Raw genomic sequence first — 21,285 nt, 5'->3', positions numbered from 1 at the left:
GGGGTTAAGTGACTTGCCCAAGGTCATACAGCTAGGAAGTAACTGAAATCAGATTTTTAAAAAAACTTTTTTTATTTTAATTTTTCATTTTTTTCTGGGTTTTAATGAGGCCAGATTTGAACCAGGACCCCTCATCTCTGGGCCTGCCTCTCCATCCACTAAGCCACCTTTACAATGTTCTCCCCTTTTTTTTAATACTTGCCTTCCATCCTAGAATCAGTACTGTGTATTGGTTCCAAGACAGAAGAGTGATAAGGGCTAGGCCATGGGGATTAAGTGTCCAGAGTCACACAGCTAGGAAGTGTCTGAGGCCAGATTTGAACCCAAGACCTCCTATCTCTGAGCCTGGCTCTCCATCCACTAAGCCACCCAACTTCCCCTACAATGGGCCTTCTTGAAATAGGAGCTTTGGAATCATGTAACCATGGGAAAATATTCTAAATTAAGTAAGTAAATAAATTTTTAAAAAAAGAAAGAAATAGGAGCCTAGGATCAGAACTGGGGGAGACCCAAGAGGAGGTTATTTTACAGATGAGAAAACTGAGGTCCAGGACAGGGAGGGCACCCCAGCAGGATCCTACTTCGAGGCCCCTGGTTTGTATCTGAAAGGAGCAAGAACTTGAGGCCTTCACCCAGAGAGAGCATTTGAACCCAGGTCCTCTGACTCTAAACCCTGACTTCTTTCTCCTCCATTCCATAGGCCAGCCTGAGCTGGACCTCCAAGGAAAGCAGGGACGGAGGGGCTGGGGACCAGGCAGGCAGTATCACACACACACAAGAGGGCAGGCTGGGCCGAGGCTAAACAGCTTGCCTGCATCAGCCGGAGCGCCTGGGAGCGCCTGCCTCGTACGTGCCGGGGAGAGGAGGAGGGCGGCCCGTCAGGGGACACGGGGCTTGTTTACCTAAGGGGCCTCCGAGAGGGGCCGGGGCTGGTGAGGCTGCTCGGTGCCTGGGAACGTGCCGAGCCTCTGCAGGCTGGGCTTTCCGGCGTCGGGGGCCTTGTGGAAGCCAGGCCCCACCTCAGGGTGGACAAACAGCAGCCCACACCCCTTCTTCTGCAGCCTCCCCAAGCTCCATTCCAGCCCAGCCGGATCCTGGGTGACTGCGATCTGGAGTTTGGGCTGCCCTCACCACTTCCGAGCCCTCTCCATCCTTCCCATCCAGCCCCAGGGCCGCTCCCAGAGTGCTTTGCACTTTGCGGCATCTTCTCTTGACTTTATCTCGACTCTCAAGATTCCCAAGAGTTTGGGAAGATCAGGAAATATTATTCCCACTTTATAGGTGAGGAAAATTGAGGTTAAGCATGGCAAAGTGGTTTGTCTAAGGTCATAGAGCACAGATCTGGAGCTGGAAGGCCCTCAGAGGCCACCTGGACTAACCTCATTTTACAGAGCGGGAAACTGAGGCCTAGAGTGGTCATGTGCTTTGGCCAAGGTCACAAAGTAAGTACCTGAGGCAAGATTTGAACCCAGGCCTTCTGACTCATTCGGATGTACCAGGGATTGGATAGAGTAGATTTACACTTGGTAAGATTTTAGGATGAGGGAATAGCTGGGTCAAAGCTGACTTGCCTGCAATCATATGAGTAGTATGAGTGAGGAATTGAACTCAGGCCTTTAGACTCCAAAGTTTGGGCTTGTTTATTGTTTTTTAAAGTTTCTACACCAGAGTAATCCTTAGACCCCACCAGTGTCACCCTTCGAGCCTTCCGTAGTAGCAAACAAAAACAGTTAAGCACAAACAGCCACCAGCAGCAGCAGCATCTGGTGGGATATGTAGAATTCTGCACCCCTAGTCCCCCACCTCATTATCTGCAGTGGGAAGGGCCCTCAGCCTTCTCATCCACTCACACTCCAAACCTGGTCCAGCTGCCTCAGAGAGTGACGGACGGGCGATCTCAGAGCTCACGCGCTTGTATCCCTTCTGACCATTTTAGAAACTCCGAGCCAGAAGGCGTATTTTTAAGACCCCATCATGAGGCCTTACAGATCCGGGATTAGAACCCGGGGCTCTGGCCAGGGCTGGCCTGCCTTTGGGGGTCCAGAGCTAGTGCCTGACTGTAGGACCAAGTGTTCCCAGTCCCCCTGATGGGCCCCTTCCCTCCCTTTCCTTCCCCAGCCCAGACCTTCCAGTTTCTATTCCTTCTACTCCAACAGCTGCCAGGCCACTGCTGTGCAGTCGTGGGCTCCCCCCTTCCTTCCTGGCCACCCCTAGGCTCTGCCGACTCCCTGGCAGAGAGGTCCCAGCCTCGGGGAGGGAGGAGGGCCTCCCCGTCTGTTCCCTATTATCCCTAGGAAGGAACACAGCGTTTTGTCTGGGCTCTGGCGAGCTTGGCTGGTCACGATCACAAGCTCCCCGAGGGCAGCAGCAGGGTGGGGCCTTGCAAACCCTAGGCAGAGCCAGTGTGTGCAAAGAGGCAGGATGTCCTAAACTGGGCCTGTGTGTGCGGAGAAAGAGAGAGAGAGAAAGGGAAAGAAGAGAAAAAGAAGGAGGGAAGGAGAAACAGGGAGAAAGGAAGAAGGGAAAGAGAAAAGGGAGGAGGAGAGAAGGAGAGAGAAAAAGAAAGGTTACCCACAGATTCTTGGGAAGATTCCTAGATCATTTCAACTCAAAAGGGCTCTAGTCTAGATGCCGTCACCCCATGGAGTGAAAGCTTCTCGAGGGGATGAACTGTTTGGTATTTGCTTGTATCCCCAGCCCCAGGCACCTAGTGGGTGTTTACTAAATGTTTCTTGAAGAAATGAACCCACCCCTGAACAAGAACTCCCAGGCAGCGTGCCCCCAAAGGAGTCAGGGAAATTTTGGTTTGGAGACCTCCAGTTATGAGGGCCTCCTTCCCTCCCTCCCTCCCTCCCTCCCTTCCTTCCTTCCTTCCTTCCTTCCTTCCTTCCTTCCTTCCTTCCTTCCTTCCTTCCTTCCTTCCTTCCTTCCTTCCTTCCTTCCTTCCTTCCTTCCTTCCTTCCTTCCTTCCTTCCTTCCTTCCTTCCTTCTTTCCTTCCTTCCTTCCTTCCTTCCTTCCTTCCTTCCTTCCTTCCTTCCTTCCTTCCTTCCTTCCTTCCTTCCTTCCTCCCTCCTTCCTTCTTTCTTCCCTCCCTCTTTCCTCCTTCCCTCCCTCCCTCCCCTCCTTCCTTCCCTCCCTCCCTCCTTCCCTTTCTTTCTTTCTTTCTTTCTTTCTTTCTTTCTTTCTTTCTTTCTTTCTTTCTTTCTTTCTTTCTTTCTTTCTTTCTTTCTTCTTCTTCTTCCTTCCTTATTCTTTCTCTCTTCTTTCTTTCCTTCCTTCCTTCCTTCCTTCCTTCCTTCCTCCCTCCTTCCTTCTTTCTTCCCTCCCTCTTTCCTCCTTCCCTCCCTCCCTCCCTCCTTCCTTCCCTCCCTCCCTCCTTCCTTCCCTCCCTCCCTCCTTCCCTTTCTTTCTTTCTTTCTTTCTTTCTTTCTTTCTTTCTTTCTTTCTTTCTTTCTTTCTTTCTTTCTTTCTTTCTTTCTTTCTTTCTTTCTTTCTTTCTTTCTTTCTTTCTTTCTTCCTTCCTTCCTTCCTTCCTTCCTTCCTTCCTTCCTTCCTTCCTTCCTTCCTTCCTTCCTTCCTTCCTTCCTTCCTTTCCTTTCTTCCTTTCTTCCTTTCTTTCCTTTCTTTCCTTTCCCTCCCTTTCCTCCCTTCCCTTCTCCCTCCTTCCTTCCTCCCCTATTCCCTCCTTCATTTCTTTCTCCCTCCCTTCCTCCCTCCTTCCTTTCTCCCCTCCCTTCTTTCTTCCCTCCCTCCTCCCTTCCTTCCTCCTTCCTTCTTTCCCTTCCTCCCTCCCTTCCTCCAAGGCTGCCTATCTCCTTTGTTCTGCCAGCTCAATCTAGGGAGCTTCCATATGAGAAGTCTCAGGCAGCTTCCTCTCCTGCTTCTTCCAAGTACCCAGGTGAAGTTAACTCACTGTCCTGGGGCTTTTCAAGAGGCATTTAAATGCCACATATTCCATTTTTGCCCTACTTTGCTGGATGGTCCCTAGAGTGAGATCCATGCCTAGTATTTTAGGCCCCCAAATTGCATGGGTGGCAGGCGCTAGGTCTCAGCCAGGAGGAACCTATACCAGGGAATCTCCCAGAGGGAAGGAGCCCTTGGTTGGACGTCTGAAGACCTGGGTTTCAGACCCGATTCTGCCATTGGTCATTGGGCAGGTCACTTCTCTCCTAGGCCTCAGTTTCTCCTTCTGTAAAATAAGGAGGTTAGATGAGATGACCTTTTGGCATCCTTCCAGCTTGGGTTTGGGTTCCTTCCACCCAGCAGTCCTACGAGGGCCCAGATGACGCACATGTCCGGCTGTCCTTTTCCATGTCCGTCATTGGTTTTTCCTTTTCTCCCTCCGTCTGCCTCATGCCCCCCAGGGAGGAGAAAGATCGTGCATCCGGGTGTAGGAAAAGAGGCCCGAAGCCCAAACGGCTCCTGCTGCAGGTAACCTTGGGCCCCAGTCCTCTCTCCCCCAACTCTGGCCTTGGGCAGCGATTGGATGGATGGGGCTCCCCGTGGTCCCCCTCAGGTCACTGTGGGAGGGGTGGAGAGCCTCCAAGGTCTCCCCCGGCAGCTCCTCCAATAGCCCCCAAGTCAGTTTTTGGGGCTAAGGCGTTTCTTGCCACCAGCTTCCTAAAGGGAAGCAAAGTGGGGATGGAATGGCATTCCAGGTACCAGAAAAGGCAAAGGGAGGAGAAAATGCAGCATGCATTCAGTGGCTAACAGGAGGCTCAATGATGTGAAGGGGAAATAATGGCTGCTAGACATTGAATGCCAGCAACAGGAGCTCCAAACTTATCCTCTTGGCTGCAGCCACTGGGAGTTTTAGAAAGAGGAGTGGACATTTACAGGGACTAATTTGACAGACAACACCCTGCTTTCAAACAGAGCAGAACTTGGAAGAGTGGAACATGGGTTTGGTGGTAGAAAAATGAGCCAGTATGTGGAGAAAGCCAACCCTGATGGGATTGGTCAAGTCATTTCCTCTCTCTGGACCTCAGTTTCCTCATCTGTAAAACAAGCCCCAAGGTCTCTTCCAACTCTAAATCCAGATCTCCAGCTCTAAATCTAAATCTAAATTTAAATTCTGGATAGCCTCAGAAACATGAAACAGCAAGCCTCAACATTCGAACTTTAAGCTCCTGCAAGCTTAGGTAGGGAGATAAGTGCTCTTCTTGGAACCAGAAGACCTGGATTCCAATCCTACCTTGGACACTAGCCATGGGCCTCAGTGTCCTCATCTATAAAATGGGCACAGTGGTCCTTCTCAGGAGGACAGAACAGAAGTGTCTGTCTAGCTGGGGTAATCCACAAGGACCTTCGATTTCCTGGTCAAGGGCATCTGCCGTGGAACCGAGCATGGAAGCACTCTCTACAGTTCAGAGCTGTGGGAGGGCTTGAGACCCTTGCACTCTGCTTCCTTATGCTCCAGGGCTGGATGTTTCCTTTGCCTCCATCATGCTGGGCTTTGAACTTATTGGTCATGTAATCCCCCTACTCAATTGTAAGCTCCTCGAGGACAGAAATGGGGCTCTTCTTCCATCTGTTTGCCCCAGAGGCACATGGTAGGGCCTTCTAGAAGCTTGCTTGAATTGGTCTAAGCAGGCAGCGTGGTTCAGTGGTTTGAGTGCAGCCCTGCTCCACTGGGCCACAGTTTTCCTCACTGGCCAACGTCAAGAACCCTCAGGGTCCCTTCCAGCCCTGGGTCTGTGCTGCTGACGTCTGTGAAGGGGCTTGAGGATCTTAGAGTCCCAGAATCTCTATTTGTGTTGGAAAGGGGGCCAATCCCTTCTCTCACCTCCCTGACTAACCAGGAGGGAGAGGGAGGCCAGCAGCCTCCTTTGAAGTCTGACCAAGATCCCTCCCTCCAGGCCTCCCCTCATGCTGGCTGGCCACTCTTCTGACCTCCTCTTGGTTTGGCAGGGCCACCTTTGGGGGCACCCACACCAATGATCATAACTGAAAGGGGAACCCTCTGAGACATCATCTCGTCTAACCCCTGCCCTGCCTGAATCCCCTTCTCCAAATCCTGGCTGGTGGCCCTAGATGTGCAGAGGGGGAATCCCTTCCCAAGAAGGTCTATTGCGCTTTGGGACAGCCTTGGTTGGGGCGGGGGGCAAAAATGAGCCAAAATATACCTTGTCGTCCCTTCCAGCTGAGGCCCTAGTTCTCTGGGGTCTTCAGCTCTGGTGCTTTGACTCTGAATCTAGAGGAAGCATCATGGTACTGGGGAAGAAGCACTGGCTTGGGAGTCAGAGGACTAGGTTCAAATCAAGCATCTGAGGCTTATTGCTGCTGAGTCCTTTTCCTTCCTGGGCCTCAGTTTCCTCTTCTGTAAAATGAGGGAGTCAAGACTCTATGGCCTGTAAGACACTTCTCTAGTCAGGGGATGGTTTGGGGCAGGTTTCATGGAAGACCTGGGACATTTGAGCTCAGTCCAAAGGGACAGGCAATAACTCAGGGAATGGAGGCATTTGAGGCAGGGGGCAATGGACCTTGGAGAGACGCCTAACAGGAGGTCTGGGATGGTCAGAGTAAGCCATTGACTGTACAATTATTTTATATACAACTAAAATAAAAAGAGAGAGAGAATGAACAGTTTGGCCAAATGTGACTGGGAGGGGACCAAAGGCTGGGGGGGGGTGGTGGTAAAGAACCTAAGAGACCCTTGAATGCCAGGACCAGGAGCTTAAATTTAATCCTGTAGGCAAAAGGGAGCCTTTAGGTATTTGTATTTTCAGTTATTGATTAAATAATATGGAGAGGTTTAGGCTAAAGAAGAGAAGATGGTGGAGGGGAGAGTGATGGCAGTATCTGAGTGAAATATCCCACAGAAAGACAAGGTGGTACAGTGGAAAGAGATTTAGTCTTTGGATCTGGATTTGCATCTCTGGTGACCTTGGACCAATCACATCAGTTCTCTGAGACTCAAATCCCTCAGCTGTAAAATGGGAATGGCGATGCCTCGATGGCCTCCGAGGTCCCTTCTGCCTGTAAATCTATGATCCTACCTAAAAGCAGCAGGTTTTTCAAGAAAGACAATAATAAAACAGGGCACACATCTTTGTATTTTAGGTTTAATCCAAAGTAAAAACGAGAAGGAAAAGAAGGGAGGAAGGGAAGAAAGATGGATGACAAAAGAAGAAGGAAAGGAATTAAGGAAAAGGAGGGAAGAGGAGAAAAGATGAAGGAGGGAAGGAGGGAAGAAAGATGGATAAAAAAGGAAGGAGGAAGGAAGGAAAGGGAGGGAAGAGGAAAGTGAAGGAAGGGAAGAAAGGCTGATGAAAAAGGAAGGAAGAAGGAAAGGAGGGAGAGAAGAGAAGATGAAGAGAGATGGAGGAAAGGAAGAAAGACTGTTGAAAAAGGAAGGAAGAAGGAGAGGAGGAAGGAAATAAAGGGAGGGAAGAGGAGAAAAGTGAAGGAAGGAAGGAGGGAAGAAAGACTGATGAAAAAAGGAAGGAAGGAAATGGAGGGAAGAAGAGAAAAGATGAAGAGGGAGGGAGGAAGGGAAGAAAGATTGAGGAAAAAGGAAGGAACAAGGAAAGGAGGAAGGGAGAGAAGAGGAGAAAAGATGAAAGAAGAAGGGAGGGATAGAAAGAAGCAGAGAAGGTGACTCTAGCCTGTGAAGTCCCATTCTGGCTCCTGAATCTGTGATTAGGCTTCTTCTGCATGGGCCCCATGAAAGAATTGGGCAGTAGGTGGACATGATGGGAGTGGGAGAAGGAAGCAGATTTAAGCAAATACCAGAAAGATTTCCCAACAGTGACAGAGCTGCACAAACAAGATAAGATAGGCAGCTTGACACAGATACGAGCCTCTCCCTCCCTAAGAGGCTTCGTGTGAGCTTGGCACTTGTCAGGGATGTCCCAGGGAGGATGTTTGTCCAGGCCAATGAGAGATCCCAGAGTCCCACTTCGGTCCAGTCAAGCTGTCCAAGAGCAAAGCCTCCCAAGTACAAAACTGGGGATGCAGAGCCAAGACACAAAGTGGTTCCTGCCTTCAGGGCTCTTACCTTCTGTGGAGGGAGACCTCGTGGCGGCATCCGTAAGATAAGTTGGCAGCTAGTCCGGGGAGCACCCAGGCAGGCACGGGGCTGTGCCGGGTCCTAGAGAAGAAACAGGAACGTCATTTGTGGTCTCTGCCCTCCAGGGGCTTCCAGGGGCTTCCAGGAGAGGCCGGCTTTGTTCACTCGCCACGAGATAATTCTGAACTTTCTGTGGGCAGAAGCTAATCCCAGGGATGGCAGGATGTAGGGCCCAGGCTCTGCCTTTGAGTCCGGCCTTTTACAGATGGGAACGCTGAGGGCCAGAGAGATGGAGGCAGAGGCTCGAGAGGCTGCGTCACAGCCCCTAGCCTGGAGCGGGGGGACTCCTCCAGGTCACACAGCCCCTAGCCTGGAGCGAGGGGGACTCCTCCAGGTCACCGTTGCCCACCCCCTGCCTTTGCCAGTAGGGAAACTGAGCCCCGGGGCCGTGAAGGGCCGGCACCCCCAGAGGGCCAGGCTGGGACTTGCACCCAGCTCCTCTGGAGCTTTGGGGAGGCTCAGACCCTGGCCCGGGAGGGACAAGGTCCCTTCTCTGGCGGGAACAGAAGCCGGGGAGAGCCGCCTCCTTGACCCCCTTCCCTCTTCTCCCCTGCTCCCCACGCCGGTCCCCCCCACCTGCAGAGGCTGTACAGCATGGATTTGCGCAGCGCCCACCAGGTGAAGGGGAAGGAGAAACTGTGCTTCTCCCTGGCCCGCCGGTTGGGCGGCGGCACCCCCGGCAGGGTGGGTAGGGCGGGCCCAGCACAGCTGGAGGAGAAGAGCAGCAGCGGCGTACCCACCCTGCCCTTCCCGCTCAGGAAGCAGCACAAGGCCCAGAAGTACCTGCGACTGTCCCGAAAGAAGTTCCCTCCCCGCCTGGAGGGCCGCGGCCAGCTCAGAGACGCCGCCCCGGAGGAGCCAGCCGGAGAGGCCCCGCGGGACGCCGGCGAGTGGGACAAGGCCACGGCCACAGCCACCCCTGCCCAGCAGCACCCCGGCAAAGAGGGTAAGCCCTGAACCCGTTCCACCCCTGGGGAAACTGAGGCCCGGGCTCACATAGCTCCTAGCCAGTGTCTGAGTTGGGATTCGAACCCAGGTTTTCCTGCACTCTATTCACTACACCAGAGCTGGAAGAGACTTCGGGGGTCCTCTAGTACAGTCCCCCCATTTTGCAGGTGAGGAAGTCGAGACCCAGGGAGAAGGGGCAGTGAGGGGCTGGCAGAGCCTGGATCTGACCCTGAGCCTGTCCCATCCCAAATCTGGCATCTGCCCCCGTCGCCTAGGAGCCGGGAAGCCTGCCTTCTCTCAGGCCTCATCCTCGGGCTCTAGTGGCCACTCGTGGCCGGCAGCAGGCCGAGGGGGGCAGCCATTCTCCTCCTCTGTGGATGGAGGCGCCGGGGCTGCTTAGCCTGCGGCAGGAGGCCCGGGCCGTGGGAAAGAGTCACCCAGACACCCCAGGTCAGCCAAAGGCTCTGCTGACCGGAGCTGGCCTCTGTGTGAGGTAGTGAGCTCTCCATCCTGGCAGGTCTCCCGGCAGAGGCCCCATAGTGCTTGTGTTTTGTTCAGGTCCTCCGAGGCCCCTTCCCACGCCTCGCAGGACCGCAGGGGCCCCCAAGAGGAGAGTGCGAGGGAGGGGACGGATCTGCATGGCTGAGGGGAGTTTCCCCACTAGGAGTTCCCTGGGAAAGCTTAGGTCCGAACAACAGGGTTATTAAAAGCTGCTCTTTCCCCAGTGCATAGATAAGCGGGTGCACGTGCCCTTTGGCTGGCCCTGAAGTCAGCTCTCCTTCCCTGCCAACGCCCTGGTCAGCCTCCATCGTCCCCTTTCTTTATCACCGAGTCTTCCCCGGCCCTTTCCCCTTTTGTCCCCTCCCCTGAACTCTCCTTTGCAGCAGGGCTCAGTGCTCCCGTTTTTCAGAGGAGGAAACTGAGGCCCAGGGAGTGGCGGGGCATGGCCACAGTTCTTACGGCTAATAGACCCCCACGTTCTAGCCTCCGTTTCTCCTTGCCCTCCCCTCCCATCATCACTCTCAGGCCAGCGTGGGGAGGGTTCATCATACAGATCCATAAAAGGGATGCCCCCCCAGCCACATCTGTGTCCCCAAGAAGCAGGTGGGATACCCCCTCCGAGATGGTCCGTCAGAAGCATGAGACAAGCAGGTGGGCTGGGGCTGACCGCCAGGGTCTCAGGGCACAAATGGTGGATTTGGGGTCCTAGAACCCCGGATTCCTGCTCCTTCCTAAGCTCTGTGGTCTCCGTATCCTTGTTTGTCAAATGAGGTGAGGAGGGGGTGCCCGGGCTCTCCAGCTTGTGACCCCCCGCCCTTCCCCCAATGAAGCTTCCCCCCCTCTGTCTCTGTCTCTCCTCCATGGCTGTGGTAGGTGGTGACCCGACTGAAGGGGGCCCCCCCTGGATCCCCACGCACCCCCCTTCCGAAGTGACGGTGACCGATATCACAGCCAACTCCATCACCGTCACCTTTCGGGAAGCACAGGCCGCAGAGGGCTTCTTCCGGGACCGGAGCGGGCACTTCTGAACCTCTCCTGTGTGACCCTCTTGAGGTGGCCGTCTGCGGGCGGCGGGCTCTGGCCGGAGGAGGCGTGGGGGGAGGACGCCGCGGTGATTTTGTCCTAAAAGACTCTAAACTCCTAAAACCCAGCGAGAAAGAAAGCGAGAGAGAGGAAGAGTCCAGCCTCAGTCCTGGGAGGAGCATGTTTACAGACGTGTGGGGAGGGGGGCGCGGGACGATCTTGGGGGGCTCTTGGCTACTTCTCGGGGGTCACCGACCTGGCCTGAGCAGAACTGGCAGGAAAGGGGACCGGGGATCTCAAAGGGCCTTGCGCAGCCTGGGGCCCCGGCACGGATGGGCAGCAAGGGGGTTTGGTGCCTGGCCGGAAGCCCTAGAAGCTTCCTATTCATCTGGGCAGATGGGAGACCCCTCCCCAAAAACACACACAAAAGCCCCTTCCTCCTCCCCTGCCCAGATGTAAACAGCTCGGTGTGATCCAGCATTTGCTGCTTCCACTCCAGGAGAGGAGCTTTGTGTGTGCACTGGAAAGAAGGGGCTTTTGTTTAAAGATTAGAGAGATCCGGTTCTGTGATCCACATCCAGGGGCCCCGTGGAAATCCCTCCCCCAATCAGATTGGCGACTCCTCCAAAACAGATAAACCTGGAATCTGGGAGAGTCGCCAGGGCCGGACCATGAGGGCCCTGCCAGCCACCATGTGTCCCAGGCACGATTTGAATTCATGTCTTCCCTACTCCAAGGCCAGGTCTCCAGCCATGCTGCCTTTTTTGGTTATGTTCTGCCCAGCCCACCACACTCACACACACAGACACTCTCTGTCTCTGTCTCTCTGTCTCTGTCTCTCCCTCCCTCTGTCTCTCTTTCTTTCTTTCTCCCTCTGTCTCTCCCTCCCTCTGTCTCTCTTTCTTTCTCCCTCTGTTTCTCCCTCCCTCTGTCTCTCTTTCTTTCTTTCTCCCTCTGTCTCTCCCTCCCTCTGTCTCTCTCCCTCTGTCTCTGTCTCTCTGTCTCTGTCTCTGTCTCTCCCTCCCTCCCTCTGTCTCTCCCTCCCTCTCTCTCTCCCCCTCCATCTGTCTCTCTCTCCCTCTCTCTCCCCCTCTCTGTCTCTGTTTCTCTCTGTCTCTCTTTTTCTTTCTGTCTCTCTTCTGTCTCTCTCTCTCCCCCCCATCTCTGTTTCTCTCTGTCTCTCTCTTTTTCTCTCTGTCTCTCTCTCTTTTTCTTTCTGTCTCTCTTCTGTCTCTCTGTCTCTCCCTCTCTCTTTCTTCCTCTGTCTCTCTGAGTGTCTCTGTCTCTCTTTTTTTCTCTGTCTCTCTGAGTGTCTCTCTTTGTCTCTCTCTTATTCCTCAAGCTCACAAAGGTTTACAAAGCACTTTTCCTCATGATAGGGAGGGAGGGCACTTTTTGTACCCCAATTTTATAAATGGGAACACTGAGGTCCAAAAAAGGCCACAGCGATCTAAGCATCAGAGCCAGGCCTTTAAATGTGGGTCTTCTGGACAGTGTGGAAGAGGGGAAAGAGCCGGCTTGCAGTCTCCCCTGCAATAATGCTTACTCCTCGAGGGGACTCAGACAAATCCAGGAGCCTCCTTGGCCTTGGTGTCCTTTTCTGTACAATGTGGGGTCCCTCCCGTTCAGGCCCTCAGGCTCTGCTTCCAAGGCCAGTGAGTTTTTTCCTCTCTCTGTTATTGTGATATTCCACATCCCAGTTGTTGGAGAGAAGGAGGAAGTCGGCTGCCACACAGGCTCCTTTCATAGGGTTGTCTGGGGAGGGGAGAGATAACAGAGGGGGGCAGAAGGTAAAGAGCCACTCGGGTAGGAGTAGGGGCCAAGGAAAAGCAACAGAGCCTGCTGAGGAGATGCCCTTTTCCACCGTTGCCCATCTCTCACGCAGAGCCATAGGGCCGGGGATCAGAGAGAGCCCAGGAGGCCCTCTCCAAGGGCCCCAAGCACCCCGGATGCTGCCACCCCAGCCCTGTAAGCCCACACCTGTGTACACCGTGACACACCCTTCAGAGGGGCCGGGCGTGAAGCCAGAATCCTTGGGGCTGGGAGGTGGCACCTGCCTGGCCTGCTTGTTCCCCCTGGGGCCTCCGGGAGAATAATTCATTCTCCCTTTGGGCCCATGTTCTAGGAGAGGGAGGGGGAAATTCTGTCAATCCCTAGCTCCAGGTACAGTCGCCCTGTCTGCCTGCCATTGAGGGGCTGGCAAAGGGCTTTCCCAGCCTTGGAAAGCAGACGTAGGCCCATTTTGCAGACCCAGAGATGGGAAAGGACTTGCCCAGGACCCTGATGCTGGTAAGAGTCAGTCCCGATTTGAACCTGGATCCCCCAATTCTGTGACATGATCTTCGTTGCCGTCTCTTTCTGCCTGAGATAATGGGACAAGAGCTGGCTGCGGGGTCCAAAGCCCAGAGCAGGGCCTTCCTCAGCCTCGGTCTGGGCCCTTCCAGCTCTGAATCCAGAGAACGGAGCCAGGACTCTTGGGCTGCTAGATCTCCGGGCATTTGGCGGTCAGGAGTGCCCTGGGCAATCGCCAAGCCAGAGAAACTTCCCGGGGTGAGAGGGGCCGCTTGCCCACTGGGGCCCAGCCTGTGATGTCATTGACAAAAGAAACTGACTCGTCTTCCCTGCTCTGCCCCGTCTGGCCTTGGGGAGCTGCCTGGGCACCCAGAGGTCCCAGAGCCTGTGTCAGAGGCAGAGATTTGCACCTAGGGCTTCGTCAAGCCAAAGCCAACTATCTCTTCCCTTGGCCATCTTTTTTTTTTAACCCTACCTTCCATCTTAGAATTGATATTGCGTATCGGTTCCAAGGCAGAAGAGTGGGAGGACTAGGCAGTGGGGGTTAAGGGACTTGTCCAGACATTTCTGAGACCAGATTTGAACCCAGGACCTCCTAGGGTTCTAGGTCTGGACTCTCCTCCCCAAGACAGTAGCCAAAGACTTGATTTCCTGAAAGCGCGCTCAGAGGGGATTTACGAAGTGGAGGCGGTGGGGTAGCAGAGGAGCGCAGGGCTCCGAGGCAGCAGTTCCGGGATGGAATGCTGGCTCAGCCTCGGGCTGCTTCTGCACCTCCGTCTTTCCCATCTGCAGAATGAGGAGGTTGGGCATCCCGACGTCCATGGGCCCCACGCCAGATGTTGGGGAAGGGCCACCCTCCCAGCCCCCTTTCAGGCCAGGAGAGGACGGGGAAGCTGGGCAGTTCTTCTTCCCCATCAGCAGGAGGCTACGAAGGGGGGATTATTCTCTCCTCCAAGTGTGGCCAGGATGACCCGTTCTTGGCTCATCTTAGCCACAGCAGGCTACGGGCGTGGGGCCATAGAGGGTGGGGACGGGCTGTTACAGGGAGGGAGCCCTCCCGGCTCCCCTCCAAGACTGCTTGGTTTAGGGAGCCCAGGAAGGGGCTGAGGGGATCTTCTCTGTCACCCGGCCCTGGGACAGACCTCCTAGCCCAGCTGAAGCAGGAGGATGGGGGTGGGGTCCCTCCTGCTCCCTAGCCTCAGGGATGGGGTACCACAGACTGCCCTAGAAGGGGTGAGGGTGCCAAGGATGCTGCCGGGCTGCTAAGGGCAGATTTGGAGAGGTGAGGACCCCCCCCCCAGCTGGGGATCAGGGATGTAGCATGAGGTAGGAGCTGGCAGCCCTCCCCTGCCCCCCATCTTCTCTTGGGGCTCTTTTCCAGCCTGGCACAGGAGGCCCCAGAATCAGGCCTCAGGGGAAGTTCTATGCCTGGTAGGGAGATCCATGGATCGCTGCCAAAACTGCCAAAAGAGCGAAGGGCTAGAGCCTGGGGTTTCGTTAGGGCCTTGGGGAACAGCTGCCCCAAACCTGTGGCTTCTCTTCCTTCACACGGACACTCAGACGCACACACCCTCTGACTGCTGCAGATCCCTTTCTGAGGCCCCAGAGAACGCCTCGACCTCCTCTGGGCTCTGCGGGCCCTTTCAAAGAACTGGTTGTAAATTTAAACTATGTATTGGTTGGGGGTGACTGCCTGGATGTCTGCAAAAACAAGCCTCCAGATTCGTCCTTAAAGGTTAGGCCCCCCTCCCCAAAGGCCAAGGGCTTCTTTGCTCCCAGAATCCCCGGCTGGGCAGAGCCGTGTTGGAAAGAGCTTGGGGGATCCCCACCTCTCTGGAATCAGAAGACCCGGCTGGGACCCAGCGCCGGCCTTTATGACGTGTGATTGAGGCCATCGCCGGTCCTCCATCCCCTGCTCTGAAGCGAGGGGCTGCAGGTGGCCTCCGACGGGCCCCCACTTGGGCCCTCTGCGAGGGTGGTGAGGCCGCAGGCTGCCCCCGCCCCAGGACCCTCTGCCTCTGTGGAGAAACTAAGCGGCTTGTCCCAGGGGGGCGAGGGGGGCGGAGAGACTGGCACCAGGGCCAGGCCCGCAGCTCCCAGGCTAGAGGGTGGGCATCGAGGGGGTGGGAGGGAGCCAGGGAGCAGGCAGACAGCCAGGGCCTCCCACCAGACTCCAAACTGGAATGTTCTAGTCCAGGGCTGGTACACTTCCTTTTCCCTTTTCCCAGGGCGAGGGCGAAGAGGAGCGCGCTGGGCAGTGACTTAATAATAATGACGTGGCCATTCTCCCTCCTCTCCTGCTCCAGAGGACGCGCTAGGCCGAGGGAGCCCCTTCCTGGCCCCCCGGCCCAGCCTGGGAAAGCTTTCTTTGCACAGAACGAGCTTTTAGCTTTGTACAGACAAATGAATGTAGGGGGGGCTGGGGCACGTGCCTGCTGCGGGGAGGGAGGGTTTGCCGCTGGCCGCGCCGGCCCTATTCGGGGTGGGAGGGCAGATGGACGCAGAACGTGGTTTATTTTTGTACTGACATCAGTGAGAGACTGTACAGCATCTATTTATCTAGATGATTTATCTGGTATGTGTGGCAAACAATTACTGAAGAGAATATTAAAGATGATTTGGAGAAAAAACCAGCCTTGTTTCATTTCATCTGAAACGATGTCTTTCTTCTAACTGCTACTTTCTAACCTATCCGAAGATCCCAGAATCGGTACTGAGTACTGGCTCCAAGGCAGAAGAGTGGTCAGGGCTAGGAGAGGGGGGTCAAGTGACTTGCCCAGGGTCACCCAGCTGGGAAGTGTCTGAGGTCACATTTGAACCCAGGACCTCCCAACTCTAGGCCCAGCTCTCTCCATCAACTGAACCACCTGGCTGCCCCTGAAACTGTTTCTTAATTGTCCTTCCAAAGTACCACAGAAAATGTGTTCGTCTGCCTGGGTTCCCGGTGGATGTGGCCTTGCCCTCTGTCGTGGTCAGTGTCCTCTGTGAAAGGAGCCAGTTGGACTCGGCCTCAAGGAAGGGGCCCTTCTCGTTCTCAGGCTCTGACTCCAGCCTCGAAGAGTTACGGACATCCCAGACACCCCCGAGGTCCAGGGGCTACCAGTCATCTCTCTCAGGTCCAGAGAGGGAGAGCAGCCAAGCAAAGGTCACCCAGCGAGGGAGATGGGAGAGCCGCTACATTAGAACATGACTCGTCAACAAGATTGTCCCGGGGGTGGGGGAGGAAATGAATCGTGGAGCCATGGGAACATATTTTTAAATTAAATTAAAAATTAAACAAAAAACAAGATTGTCCCAAACCGGGGGGACGTGGGGAAAAATGCAGAATCAGTTCTCGCCCTTAAGGAGTTTGCAGTTCCACCAGATACTTCAGGGTGACCCTGGGCAAGTCACTTCACTCCCTGGCCTAGCCCTCGCCGCTCTTCTGCCTTGGAACCAACACGCAGTGTAGATTCTAGGGCCGAAGGGAGAAGGTTTTGTTCTGTTTTTTTTTAAGACCGTTTCCCCATTGGTGAGGGCGCTCGGAGGCCCAGGGAGGGAAGGCCATTCCTCCCAAGGGTGGGCCCAGGAATGCCGCTGGCCAGGCTCCTGTGCAGCTCCCCAGGCTCTGCTGCAGGCCAGCCTCGCCCGCCCCGCCGGATCCTTCTGTTCATCCAGCCTGTCTGAGAGCAGGAGAAACAGCAGTGAGCCGACTTGTTGGGAAAGGGGCGCCGTGGAGCCCTGCACCGAACGGGGGATTCTCCTCCTTCAAAGACTCCTGTGTGCTAGGGGCGTCTCTCCAGGAGAGGCAGGGATAAAGCGGGGCCGCGTGGAAGTGAGAAAAGCCAAGAATACCAGTAAAGAGCTGATTTCTCCTCTTCTCTCTTCTATTCTATGAGTGGCTCTCTGGGAAGGGGTGGGGAAGGGCTGCAGCGGGACGGAGATGGCCCAAAAGGGAAGGCAGCAATAAAAGAACATTTTAAATGCTTACGGCTGGAGAAAGGGTTTATTAAGCACCTACTATGTGCTGGGCACTGTGCTAGGAGCTTAGGATACAGCAAAAGACAACATGCAAGCAACTATATACACACAAGCTATTTAGAGGATCAATAAGGAATAAATGGGAGAGGGGAGAAAGCACTGGAATGGAGAGGGGCTGAGAGAGACTTCCGGAAGAAGGTAAGATTTTAGTTGGGAAAGAGGGATGATGAGAGGATGAAGGGGGAGAGCATCCCAGGTATAGGCAAGGGACAAGCAGCGGAGAGGTGGACGGGTGTGTTTGGTGGAAAGGATGAAGGGCTCGGAATGCCAGAGGATGGGGGTTTGATCCTTGAGGCCACTGGAGCAATTAAGGTAACATGGTTGGACCTGAAACCATGGGAGGAGCCAGGCTCAGGCTCAGGGTCCTCTGATACCTGTTGGCTGTGTGACCCTGGGCAAGTCACTGACCCCCACCCCGCATCTCCTCCTGGGTGTTCCCTACAGATGCAGTCACAGATCTAGCCCAAAGGGGGGTGGGGCAGGTCAGAGCAGGAGCGAGAGGGCCAAAATTCAATTCAGAGACCCAGAGCCTGGTTCGGGTCGGAACTGCCATTCACTTCTTGTGCGTCCCTGAGAAGTCACTGGGCTTCCTTCTGTAAATGGCTGGGTTTGGGTTAGATGCTCTCTGAGGTCTCAACTCCCATGAACCTGTGGGGCTCCGTAACCAGAAGGACCTAAGTGTTGGGGGGCTTGGCCAGGGAGGAGCGGGGCGTTGGGAACTGCAGGTCTCCGATTCAACTTTGATAAAAATGCCTACTGGGTGCAGACAAGAGCCTTACAGAGCCAGATGATCCCAGTGTGATGCTCGGCAGCCCGTGTTGGGCCCAGTGCTGAGAATGTAAAACCTAAAGCAAATAAGATGAGGTTTCTGCCCTCAGAGTGGATGTTTCTTCATCGCCAGGAGCTCCTTCCCTCTGCTGATCCTGGCCAGTTTGTCCTATGTCTTGGGTCTCCCCGTCAGACTGTAAGCTCCTTGAAGGCAAGGAGTGCCTCTGGCCTTTCTTTGTATCCCCAGGAAGCTGCTTCATGAATGACCCACGGCCGGGGGACAGGGTGTCAACGGAGAACTCTGGAACAAAGTATTTTTGGGGGGTGGGAGGCAGGCTGGCTCTCATCCTGGGAGGTTCAGGAGACAAGGGAAGGGAAGGGAGCTCCCCCCAGGCATTGGATCAGTACCAGAAGCAGATCTTGGCCACCTCCCTGTGGCTTTCTGGGCCCCCAAAGTCAGCCTGGCTTCTTTCCCTAGCAGACTAGGCAAACCGCAGTGGGCCAGGCAGCCCAGAGGGAACTCAGGTGGGGAGGTGGGCAAGTTCTCCGGGCGAGAAGTCCATGGATCCCCCCAGCTCCAAGTTCATTGACCAGGGGTTCCCAGGCGGGCCAGTGGTGCTGTCTTCCCAGCTGGGCCTCTCACAGAGACAGCAGCTGGCCTGCTTAACCTAAAACCTTGTTTCCTCTTTGACAGATTTCACATAAATATTATTGTTACACATTTGGGATTTTTTCCTTTTTTCTTTTTTAAACAATTTGACAACAGACCAGATCTCTGATTCTTCATCATTGTGGTTCCCTTCTCAAATAGGAAGGGTGCCTTCAGAATAGGAGGTAGTAGGAGAGACAGAAGGAACTCTGGCCATCAAATTCCACCAGCCCCATGGAATAGTGGGTGATCTCAGCAGGCTCAGCTCCCCATCCTGGGCCCCAGCTCCTTCCCTTGCAAAATGAGAAGATTCCTGGGATGATCCAAGGTGCCTCCTGGCTTGGACTTTGCCTGTTCTTGGGGCCCTCCCAGCTCTGACACTGGCCTTAGAACAGACTGTCCAGACGGTTAGGAACCTTAGAACTGTGGGGATATTCGAAGAGAGAACTTCAGAACTGGGGGGGACCTAGTCCTACAGCCCCTCTCAGCTTGAATGTTTTCTGTTTGAAGCTTCCACTTGGCTCTGAGAGCTTCTCTTCCTGGATACTTTTACCTCTAGGTTTTCTCATGGTTCTCCTCTCTAACTTCCCCGAATCTGGAATCCAGAAGGCCAGAGTTCAAATCCTTCCCCAGACATTTACCAACTATATAACCTGGGCAATTCCCTTAATTCCTGTTTGCCTCAGTTTCCTCCCCTGTAAAATAGGGATAATAATAGCACCTTCTGTCCTGTTATGAGGTTAGAATAAGAGTATTTATAAAGCCCTTTGCAAACCTTAGAGTTTGATAGAAATGTTAGCTAATACAAGTTACTGTATGATGCCCATTAAGTGTGGGTGTCCCCCCAGGTGTTCCCCTGACCTTCCTCTTTTTTTTCTCTCCCTAGTATGTCTCTTGGAGATCGCATTAGCTTTCAGGGAATCAGAGATTATCATCTCTAAGCTGTGATTCTCAGCATTATCCAGCCAAATTCTCTGCTTATCTAGTCCTGGTCCCTCGGGAGTTCCTGGCCAGCATCACCAATTGCTTTTTCAAATAGATGTTCTATGGACATCTCAAATTCACCGTGACCAAAACAGAGCTCAGAATCTTTCCTCCAAAGCCCTCCTCTCTTCTGAACCTTATTACTGGCTAGGACACTGTCCAGGCCTCCCAGTTCCCCAGGCTCCTTGGAGTCAGCCCTGATGCCTTACTCTCATTTGTTCCCCTCTATCCAATTTGTTGCTAAATCTAATTCCTACCTTCCTCTCATCTTTCATATGTCTCTTTTCCACTCAGGCAGCCCCCACTCTAATACAGGCCCTCCGCACTGTTGCCACGGCCTCCTAACTGACTCTCAAATCTCTCCTCACCCCAACCCACCCTCCATCAGCTCTCAAAGTGATTTTACTCTAGATCTGACCATATCCCCTCCACCCCTACTCAATACACTGCAATAGCTCCCTATTACTGCCAAGATGAAGTATATGAAACCCTCTGCTTGGCCCTGAATTTCCTTCACAAGTCTGGGCCCTTCCTGCCTTTCAAATCTTTTTTTTTAAACCCTTACCTTCCAGAATCAATGCTGCGTATTGGTTCTGAGGCAGAAGGGCAGTAAAGGCTAGGCAATAGGAGTTCAGTGACTTGCTCAGGGTCACATAGCTAGGACGTGTCTGAGGCCAGATCCACTGAACCACACTTAGCTGCACCCTTTTCCATTTTTCTTACAATTCACCCCTCTGCTCCCTCATATACCTATAGTTCCCTGGCACTGGCCTTCTCGCTGTTTCTAGAACATGGCATTTCCCATTTCCCTGTATTTGTACTGGCTGTCCCTAATGCCTGGGGTGTCCTCTGCTCTGCTCCTCTGACTCGTTGTCCCTGACCCCAAAGCTCCACTCAGATCCTACTCCTGCAGGAGGTCATCCCCCTTGAGACAGCCGGTCTAGTCTGGATCTTTGGTGCATCTTGGATGCCCCTTGAAGGCAGAGGCAGTGTTTTTGCTTTTCTCTGCAGCCCCAGCTCTTCGCTTAGCCTGCATTTCATTGCTTATCGGCCGGCTTGGCTCTGACCTTCCATGTTCTAAGCCTTTCTGTGTTGTGGGACCTCTGTGGGCAATCTGGTAAAGCTTGTGTATATTTATAAGTGCAGAAAATGCACCAGGCTACAAAGGAAACCAATATAGTGAAATAAGGATGTTGTTTTCCCCCATCCAGGTTGGCGAACTCTCTGAAAGTGGTCCACCAGCCTGCAGGAGGAGGCCCAGCTCAAAGATCCCTTCCAGCTCAAATTTTAATTAGGAAGGGGGAGCTAGATGATCGGCAGCCTGGCCTAGAGACAGGAGGTCCTGGGTTCCAATCTAAACTCAGACACTTCCTAGCTGTGTGACCCTGGCCAAGTCATTTAAGCCCTTCTGCCTTGGAGCAAAACAGAGTATTGACTCTAAAATGGAAAGGTAAGGTAAGCCTCAGCGTCCCCATCTCAAAACCGGAGCTAATAATCCCCACCCCCACTCTGCGCACTTCTCAGCCATCTTCGGAGGATCGTGGCGAGAAAGGAGCCGAAGGCCCAGGCTGGATGCGGGGTTGAGCTCCAGCGGTCTTTCTGCCATTGGCAGGGCCTGTAGACTCATGGCAGCCGAAGGGTTAAGGGGCAGAGATAACGTGTCCTCCAGTAACGTCTCCCTTCCCGGGGGAGTGGGGTTGTCCAGGGGGCGCGGGGCATGGGCTTGGCTGGGTGGCCGCTGAATGCATCCGGACTGGCCACCTCATCCCTCTCTCCCAGACAGAAATAAATACTGGAGATGTTAGAGGAACCCCAGGGAGCAGCTGCGACCGATCCCCGGCGGGCATATTGGCTGCCTCCCTTGTCACTGTTTGCAAACGTGAACTGGAGGAGAGCCTCCTTTTCCTGCCCCATTGAAGGGTCCAGAGACCCCGCGGACTCCCTGGCGAGCCCTGGGGCTGCACGGTCGGAGGGAGGCCCGGGATGGTTAAATGGAGGGTGGACCAAGACGGAGGTTTGCAGCTGGGG

At 54.2% G+C, this 21,285-nt stretch overlaps 1 protein-coding gene across 2 annotated transcripts in view; it reads left to right on the top strand.

Moving 5' to 3' along the window:
• The window catches only part of CBX7 (chromobox 7), a 30,417-nt gene extending 14,951 nt beyond the window's left edge, over positions 1–15,466 (top strand). The window contains exons 4-6 of one of the 2 annotated variants that reach the window (XM_056798956.1): positions 4,366–4,432; positions 8,655–9,018; positions 10,395–15,466. In XM_056798956.1, coding sequence (XP_056654934.1) covers positions 4,366–4,432; positions 8,655–9,018; positions 10,395–10,549 — 586 coding nt within the window. In that variant the 3' untranslated portion in view covers positions 10,550–15,466. The remainder of the gene's footprint in view (positions 1–4,365; positions 4,433–8,654; positions 9,019–10,394) is intronic. The other variant, XM_056798957.1, reaches the window with a different exon arrangement.
• The last annotated feature ends 5,819 nt before the right edge of the window (positions 15,467–21,285 follow it).

This window comes from Monodelphis domestica, chromosome 5 (genome assembly GCF_027887165.1).
Source record: "Monodelphis domestica isolate mMonDom1 chromosome 5, mMonDom1.pri, whole genome shotgun sequence".
Classification (NCBI taxonomy): domain Eukaryota; kingdom Metazoa; phylum Chordata; class Mammalia; order Didelphimorphia; family Didelphidae; genus Monodelphis; species Monodelphis domestica.
Note: the sequence above shows the minus strand (reverse complement) of the source record. Positions and strands in the feature narration are given on the sequence as shown.